Below are 8,933 nucleotides of genomic sequence, written 5' to 3' on the forward strand. Positions count from 1 at the left end.
ATCACTGCCTACTCTGAGTTGCTAGAGTTGGAAACACAGTATACTGAAATTACTAGTTGTAGAGTTGATAACTTATACTTTTTGCTTTTCATTCGATATAATATCAAAATCTCTAGAAAAGCAAATTTGGCACTGAACAAGTGACTTACACGACAAGTCAAAATACACTCATTAGTATCCATAATGATGATTCTTTGAACAAATTAAGGCCTATTTGGTATGTCCCCGCATAAACTATAGAGTAGAGCATATATAAAAACCATCCTAATTTGGGATATCTTAATTTTACAAATATATGTTATTGTATTGGGATGATTTCAGAAACCTCCCTTGAGGTTTCTAACTATTTCACTAGCCTCCTTTCAGATTTTAAAAATTATACTAACCTCCTTCAAATTTTATTATCTTGTAATATCTGGATCCAACTAATAATTAAAAAGTGATATTACGAGAGAGAAGATAATATAAATTTACATTGCTCCTCATCTATTAAATTAATGTAATACCCGCCCAAACACTAATAAAAAATACTAAAATTTGCTGTTTACCATCAAAGATTAAATCACATATGGTATCAAAAATAATGTATCATTCTATATATTTTACTTAATTTAAATTGTTCTTTTTAGTTACAAACACATTATTAAACATGATCAACAACAAATAATTAAAAAATTCCGTAACCAAAACATTACAAAGCACGAACTGTAATACAATAAAAATCTCAGCAACTAACCTTAATATATTGACAAGAATATTTATGATGTTAAGTTTGTTCTTTATAATATTTTGATTGCAATTTTTTTGATTATTTATTACTGATCATGTCTGACAATGGGTATATAATTGAAAAGAGTAATCTAGATTTTGTATTAAGTGAAAAATATAAAATGATAAACTATTTTTTTGATAATATATATGATTTGATCCTTAATGATAAATAATAAATTTTAGTACTTTTCCTTAATGTGTTGGTTAGGATTAAATTAATTAAATAATATAGTAGATGAGGGGTAATAATGAAATCATATTATCTTTTCTCTTATGATATCACTTTTTAGTTATCGATTGAGTTTAAATATTACAAGATAATTAATTTCAAGGAAGATTAGTATAATTTTCAAAATCAATAAGGAGACCAGTGAAATAGTCAGAAACCTCCTCTGAGATTTTTGAAATTATCCCTATCGCATTTTGAGCTCCCAAATCAAAAGGAAGAGTGTCTTATCAAACTTTCCCTAGGTTTGCAACTTTTTTTTTTATTTAAATTTGTTTTGCTCCATATCTTCTCACTCAATCAGAAAGTTCTTTTGCTCGTTGAATTACTTTTAATGCTTTCAATCATCAAAATTCTCAGTTAAGAGGATTGGCAAGGGTACTTTGATTTGGTCACAACTCACAGGGTCCCAAGAGCACCAAGTTTAATGATGACCAACTACTTGAACTAAATATAAAAGCTTTTTGCTATCACATGGACTGATTGTTGGACCCCAATTCTGAACATCCATTAGTACAATTTATTCAATTTGCAGGACTCAACTCAGTTACTTTTAGCACTCTTCTTCTTTTGTATGTCGGACTCCATTTTACCCCCGGAAAAAATTCAGGAGACTTTTCAAGCAAAAATGTACTTTAGACTATTTCCCTTCTGGATTACATATTGTCATTGCAATTATTTGATGTGGGATAGGATGAGAGATGACGCAAGATCATTTAGAAATTCATTGCCCCCAAATGATTTTCAGTAATTCTTTAGTTGATTATAATGAAATAAAATAAATGTATACGTCCACATTTACACTCATACTCACCTAAACCAAGCTTACCATCTATAGACCAAGAAATATGAATGAAGTTGTAACAAAGGATGAAGCTTCCCAAGTACATGAACAATTTTACTCTTTAAGTAAAAATAGATGCTGTGAATCAAGTATCGATGAAGGTCTAGTTTAGCATTCTACCAGTGTAATTTAGCCAGAAGTAAAGAATATACTAACATTTTCACACATGATAAGCAATTTTTGTTAACCCACTAGTTAAAAAGAGTTGTATAACCCCCCCCCCCCCCAAATAGTTTTATATAAAGTGAAAAACGGTAGAATGTACATTCAATTACGGCATTTGTATCAAACTCACTCTAAAAGTGCATGTTATAAAATATTAATCTCTATGTAACCCTCTAATAGTTTGTATAAATATCCATTTGACCGCTTGTGATATTTTGTATTTTTCTATATAATTCCTCTATACTTTTATACAAGATAGTTAAGCCGTAGATTGATTTAGCATTTAAGTAAGCGCACTATTGATATTTTAATTAATGACGTTATATAGGTTATTTTTAATCATGTTTCCACTTTACATAAAATCATAAGGGGTGAAGCGAATATTTTAAAACATCAGGGGATCATGTGGCAATAAAAAAATCATACGGGGTTAATGTAATTTAAATATATTTTTATTGTGTAGCATTCGTTGCACTTTTTTTTTTATGCAGTAGATCTAGTCTGCCTTGCTTCAACTTATTTTTTGCTTATGGACAAAAAATTTTCCTTTTTTGAGCAAAATAGAATTCACAAAATTATGCAACGATACAGGTTTTTTTTTTTTTCCTTTTTTGTTGTGGGCTTGGTATACATGGTCAAATCTCAAGCAAAATGTAAGCATTCTCCAATTTTTCTTATTATTTTCGACAGTTTCCCATTCATGCACTGCATAAGAGTCTATTTCTATTGGAAATGATGGCAAGGCTGGCCTCTCCAACGTTTAATTAAAGAAATAATTATGATTATTTAGCAAACTTCCAAAATCAGAAAAGTTATTAATCAATCTTCAGTACTTAAATATCATTTGAGGTAAGCTAAATGGTCAAGATTTCACCACACGTATTAGTGGTACTTTAAAGTCTTTGACATATGATTAATCTTGGCTCGTTGTTACTTTTTCCATTTAGTAGCTAAACCTCTTTTCTTGTTTTTTGTCTGGATATTAGATGACAATCAACCCAAATCATCATGTGTGATATGACACAAACGAGTAATTGCACGTTAGGTAAATTGGATAAGATGCAAAGAGAAAAAGGGTAGAGTTAGAGAAACCAGAAAATTTTGAATTCAAGTTGCAATGCCATTTTAATTGCTTAGTGGCCTAATTAATTATGTGTCAATTTGTTCCCCAATTTACGTCCTTATAATTAATTTTGGTTACAAAAGAATCATATATATATATGAACAAGCCAGTTGAAGCATTCATAGATTGAGGTGGAACCATTCAAATGAATTTCAAATGCTATCTCAATATAAAGGTGAAAATAAATGTAAATATATGCATTTGAATGATAAGTTTCGTGTAAATTAGATGTTCTTACAAACGTGCAATGACCTACACAAAAACTGAAAAGGAAATTTAACCTATTTTCTCTAGAACTCGGTCTTTCTGTAATCTTTCTGTAAACAACTTTGGTGCAGCCACCATTGTGGACATTTATCCCTGCTAAATGCACTAAAACAAGAGAGTAGTAGATGATTATTGGAGTTGGAATATGTGGACCAGCTCAAACTGCAGCAAAATTCTAAAAGTTGGAAAGGGAATTTTGATTATTTGAACCTAGTGCGCTCCAACGTTCGAAACCTAATGAGAAACCTCGTGATCCATCAAACGGTAACAAATTTTACATGTGATTCCACTTAATTTAACCTGCTCAAAATGTTACTGCTTGTATTTTTTTTTCTTTTTTTTTTTACCAGAAAGTTGCAATTTTCTGGTTTCCTATAAATGAGGGAGACAAGGCTGGGTTCTTGAAAGCAAAGGTCCAGGTCATTGTTTCCTTTGTCAGCCTTAGATTTTCCTCTACCATCTTTTCTCATCATTATACCTTCTTGTTTACGTGAAAGAATGAAGCCACAGTCTCCTTTTTGCAACTTCTGCTATTAGTATATGTTAGTGACCCAATAAAATATACACTTCACTTTTGTTCCTCCCACTGAGATTTCCCTTTGTCAGATCCCAAAAACTTCAAACATTCTTATTCCATTTTCAGCAATATTTGCTGTCAGATCAGAAAACCGTGTCCCAAAATGCAGATTCTAATGTGGGTTCTCAAGCTTTTCCTCATTGTAAGCTTGCAACCACCAATCCTAGCACAAGCCCAGAAGGATGTTCAGGCAACAGCAGCAGCAGAAGCAGCTGCACCAGCTTGTTTTGAGGGTGATAGAGTTGCTCTTCTTGGGTTCAAGGCTAGAATATTTAGGGACACTACCGACATTCTATCTTCATGGACAGGCAAAGATTGCTGTGGAGGGGGTTGGGAAGGGGTCGAATGTGACCCTGCAACAGGAAGAGTTATTAGGTTGATCCTGCAGAGACCAGTTGATCAAGACTTGAGCAATTTCATGAAGGGCATTTTGTCTCCTACTCTTGGTAATTTGTACTTCTTGGAGGTAATGGTAATAAGTGGGATGAAACGCATTGCAGGGCCAATTCCTCAAACTTTCTCAAATCTCACTAGGCTGACTCAGCTTATACTCGAAGACAATTTTCTGCAAGGAGACATCCCCTCCAATTTGGGGCATCTGCCCTTATTGCAGACAGTATCGCTGAGTGGGAATAGATTGACAGGGCAGATTCCTCCAGCATTAGGGAATTTAAGAAACCTTCAGCAGCTAAGTTTAGCAAGAAATTCCCTGACAGGTCCTTTTCCAATCTCCTTCAAGAATCTCATCAGCTTGCAGTCAATTGATCTCAGTTATAATCTTTTATCAGGAAACATACCAGATTTTATGGGGCAGTTTAGAAATCTGACATACCTTGTTCTTACAAGTAATCAACTATCAGGCCAGATACCAATTTCTTTGTGCAGCTTGATTAAACTCTCAGAGTTGTCACTCGGCCATAATAGGCTTGTAGGAAAAATCCCACCCCAGATTGGAAATCTCAAGTCTCTTGCAATTCTGTCATTAGTTTCCAACCAGTTAATAGGTCAAATTCCAGAATCAATTGCTCAGATGCAGAACCTGTGGAACCTAAATCTATCAAGAAATTTGTTTTCAGATCCATTGCCTAACACCTTACCTAGTGGTCTTCCATCTCTGTTATCACTGGACCTTTCTTATAATAATTTTGATTTGGGGACAGTTCCTCAATGGATAAGAACCCGGGAACTTTCCAGCATTTATTTAGCTGGCTGCAAGCTTCGAGGGACTCTCCCAAATTTCACAACCCCTGATTCATTAAGCTCTTTAGACCTGTCAGATAACTATTTCACTGAAGGTATTTCAAATTTTTTCACAAGGATGACAACCTTGGAACAGGCCAAGCTTTCAAACAACCAACTGAAGTCTGATGTATCTGCAATCAAATTGCCAGATGGACTTTCATCAATTGACCTCCATTCAAACCAACTCTACGGTTCTCTATCAAGTATTCTAAGCAACAAGACAAGCAAGTTTCTGGAGGCTGTTGATATTTCAAACAATCAAATTTCGGGTACCATTCCTGAATTCAGCAATAGCTTGAACCTGAAAGTGCTCAACATAGCAAGCAACAAACTTACAGGTTACATTCCCAATTCGATCTCAAACCTTGCTAAGCTTGAAAGATTAGACATTTCAAGGAACCAAATAGGAGGCACAATCCCAACCAGTTTAGGATTGTTGCTCAAGTTGCAGTGGTTGGATTTGTCCATCAACACACTTTCCGGGAAAATCCCTGACAGCTTGCTACAGATTCAAGCGCTGAGACATGCAAGCTTCAGGGCCAACAGATTATGTGGTGAGATCCCGCAAGGAAGACCATTTAACATCTTTCCTCCAGTAACTTATGCCCATAATCTGTGTTTATGTGGCAGGCCCTTGCCACCTTGTAAGGGAAAGAAGTGATAGGAAAGGATGGGCCAGTACAATGCTGACTCGATCAATGAGGATGATACAATTGCTCAAGCCATGTTAGCCTTGCATCAACAATCAATTTCGGTTGTTTCTTAAATACCAGTCAAGATACACATTCTTCTGTATCTCACGATAGAATCCTTACTCAAAGAACTGAGTACTTGCTCCTATTAATTCAAATCAAGAAAGTTCTTCTCTTATTTTATCTGATGCTGAGCTTTCTATGAATTTTTTAGCATACGATCTTGTCTAACCACAATAATAAACATTAAAACAGGGCAACCAACTTTGAGCAACAACAAAAAGTGTAATTAGTAGTTCAGTATTTTCAAATCATGTATCTCCTTCGAGCATCAATTTAAACATGTTAAAACCACAAACTCCATATAATTAGCACAGTAATTTGCCATTTCTGGATTCCAATAGTAGCATAAGCAGAATCCAAATGGTGCATAGAGCCTAACAATTTGAAGCAAAAAAGACAGAAACTACCCTGCCATTCAGAACTATTTGATACCTAACCAGAACCCAGTTGACTAACAGGGACAAAAATTTACAAGACAGAACTATTGTAAGAGAAACTACAAAAGGGCATAGCAGACTTTGCAAGGCAGAACACTATTCATCATCATCAACTACAATCTCCTCAACTTCCTTCTCAGCTGAATTTTCTTCACCCTGAAAAAGCAAACCAAATTAAGAATTGACACTATTATAACAATGCAAGAGTAATAAGAGAGAAGCATCTAAAGAATAAGCACTTTTCCTAACAAGCTTTGGAAATCAAACCACTTACATCTTCATTTTCAGCACCATCACCATTAGATTCCAAGGCCCTCTCATATTCAGCTTTCAGCTCTGCAGCTCTGTCCACATAAGGTTGTTTCTCCTGATCAAAGCATTTGAAATATCATTACCATCAGTAACTGATCAAACAGTTTCTTATGGAATGCAATAAGCTCCAGCATACAGAATTGACACTCACTTCTTCAGTCATTGACTTCCATTTCTCGCCACCCTCTTTGGCCACCTAAATCATTGGATAGTTAAAAATCCATGTCAAACATAACCAAGTAAATCAACCATGGTTCAATTTTCAAACAATGAAAATAAACAAATAAGAATTGACTATACCACTGAGACACTCTTGCAATCAGGATTTGCCTCCTTGAAAGATTTCCTGAAGTCATCCCTGTGTAATTCAAGTCAAACATAATCAACCACCTACTCTACAAATACTCCTAATGCATAGTACACATAAGCAAAGGATTACATGAAAATGAAGAAAGCAGTAGGAGGGCGTTTTAGTGCATTTGGATTCTTGGCTTTCTTTCCCTTCTTTGCCTTTGGTTCAGCAGCTTTGGCCTTCCTTCTGTACATCATCGTCACCATTGTAAAATCAAAAACAAACCAAAATGAATCAAAGCAACAATCAGTACATGATAGGTAGCAAGTAAAAACAAAAGGAATTCTATAAAAATTACTTTTCAGCTGGTTTTTTCTTCAATTCAGCAGCCTTCTCCACAACCTGAGCCTCTGTTTAGCATCAAATTAACTCATCAGAAGTGCCCCTCAGATAGCAAGTTAACTAACCAATAAACCTCCATCAGCTAAACTAAAACTAAAATCAATTAACGGTGAAGAATAACAGGTTAGTAGACTTCAGAACCCAAAAAAATATAAAAAAGGGTCCGACTCATTAACCAATTACACTCAAAAGGAACCTAGGTTCATCTTAACATAGATCAAATCAAACCCCATTTTACATCCTTATCATAGTAACATAGCAACCAATTAAAAGCGGAAAATGGCAGTCACATGCAAATTGGCACAACCATTTCAACATAAATTAACATATTAAACACCCAAAAGCACCCTGCCTCCCTGTTTAAGGGGCAAAAAAAACTGCCTCGTCTTAACACGAAATTAACAGTAAGAACCCCTTAACACCATATACAAATTGATGCATGCATGACCCAATTCAACCGAAAAAAAGTACAAGCACCAGCCTCATGTTAACCAGAAAATAATCCATTCTCCATCCTCATTACAGCATTATATCTAATCAAAAGCAAGAAATACCTAGATTCATCTTGATTTTAGCTTCAGTGCTACAGTCATGCATGCTAATCAGCGCTACGGCAACATCCTTGTTGCATTCCCCACTGCCAAAAAGAAAAAAGAAAAAAAAAATCCAACTTAAGTCCACCATTTTTCCATATATAAAGAACCCACAAAGAAAACCCAAAAAGATTAGTAGACATCATATTAGTTCAAAAAAATCTCATACCATTTCGTAAAAGCGCTGCCATCTTTAGCCCGGAGGAGGGTAGAAGAAGATGCTGTAGTGTTGCTCTTGCCACTAGCAGCAGGAGACGTAGAAGAAGAAGAAGAATTCTTCTCCACCTCCACCCTTTTCCTTAGTCTTCCACCCGCCATTTGGACCGCAATTAGAGAGTTTCTGATGGAATTGGAGATGCAAACAGGAAAATGGAGATGGGTTCTTTGTTTTTTTTGGGGGTTTTGGGGGAAATCGCGGTTGGGTATAATAAGACGGGGGAAAAAAGAGAGGAGGGAAAGAGCAAAGACGAAAATTGGAATTGAAATGAAATTTTGGGGCCGCCATTTTTTTTTTGGTGGCTTTTTCACATTTTCGTGAAAAAACCCGCCAATTGAATTGTTAACATACTTCATTTAACTGATGCGGATGAATGACCTGTCGCGCTTCTTGACCGTTGGACTGTTGCGTTCTCAAATGGACGGTTGATGATTCAAAAAGAGCTTATGTTCTAGAGAAGGTGGGATTTTTTTAAAAAAAAAAAAATTGAATTTAGGATCTAAGTTGAACTAACATATATACTATAATGATTTGATTTACATGAGATAAAATTATATTTGAAATATGTGATGACAAAAAACGTAAAAATTTTTCTACACAAAACTGTAACCCAACCAAATTTGCTAAAAGATTATTTGAGGGAACAGCTCCATGAATAAATTTGATATGGCCACTTCCTTGGAAACTAAAATGGATGGCGCGGAGTGTTT

The 8,933-nt window shown here is 35.0% G+C and overlaps 2 protein-coding genes across 2 annotated transcripts; one reads left to right on the forward strand and one right to left on the reverse strand.

The window, feature by feature from the left end:
* The first annotated feature begins 3,821 nt into the window (after positions 1-3,821).
* LOC113715582 (uncharacterized) lies at positions 3,822-6,085 on the forward strand. Its single transcript, XM_027239820.2, has one exon. It carries the CDS (start codon positions 4,077-4,079, stop codon positions 5,874-5,876), a length of 1,800 nt encoding a protein of 599 aa, XP_027095621.1. The 5' UTR covers positions 3,822-4,076; the 3' UTR covers positions 5,877-6,085.
* Positions 6,086-6,242: 157 nt separating this feature from the next.
* LOC113716435 (high mobility group B protein 7) lies at positions 6,243-8,455 on the reverse strand. Its single transcript, XM_027240761.2, has 8 exons — positions 8,176-8,455; positions 7,968-8,050; positions 7,370-7,421; positions 7,159-7,257; positions 7,020-7,077; positions 6,871-6,915; positions 6,682-6,774; positions 6,243-6,563 (listed from the first exon to the last, which is right to left on the reverse strand). Exons 1-8 carry the CDS (start codon positions 8,322-8,324, stop codon positions 6,504-6,506), a joined length of 639 nt encoding a protein of 212 aa, XP_027096562.1. The 5' UTR covers positions 8,325-8,455; the 3' UTR covers positions 6,243-6,503.
* Positions 8,456-8,933: the final 478 nt, after the last annotated feature.

This window comes from Coffea arabica, chromosome 11c (assembly GCF_036785885.1).
Source record: "Coffea arabica cultivar ET-39 chromosome 11c, Coffea Arabica ET-39 HiFi, whole genome shotgun sequence".
Lineage (NCBI taxonomy): Eukaryota > Viridiplantae > Streptophyta > Magnoliopsida > Gentianales > Rubiaceae > Coffea > Coffea arabica.

Bases quoted from the DNA above. Each gene is read 5' to 3' on its own strand.
- LOC113716435 (XM_027240761.2), bottom strand. From the start codon at position 8,324: ATGGCGGGTGGAAGACTAAGGAAAAGGGTGGAGGTGGAGAAGAATTCT. The intron at 7,258-7,369 runs GTAATTTTTATA...GATGATGTACAG, and splicing joins AAGAAAAAACCAGCTGAAAA to AAGGAAGGCCAAAGCTGCTG. The intron at 6,775-6,870 runs GTGAGTGTCAAT...TGCTTTGATCAG, and splicing joins GGAAGTCAATGACTGAAGAA to GAGAAACAACCTTATGTGGA.
- LOC113715582 (XM_027239820.2), top strand. From the start codon at position 4,077: ATGCAGATTCTAATGTGGGTTCTCAAGCTTTTCCTCATTGTAAGCTTG.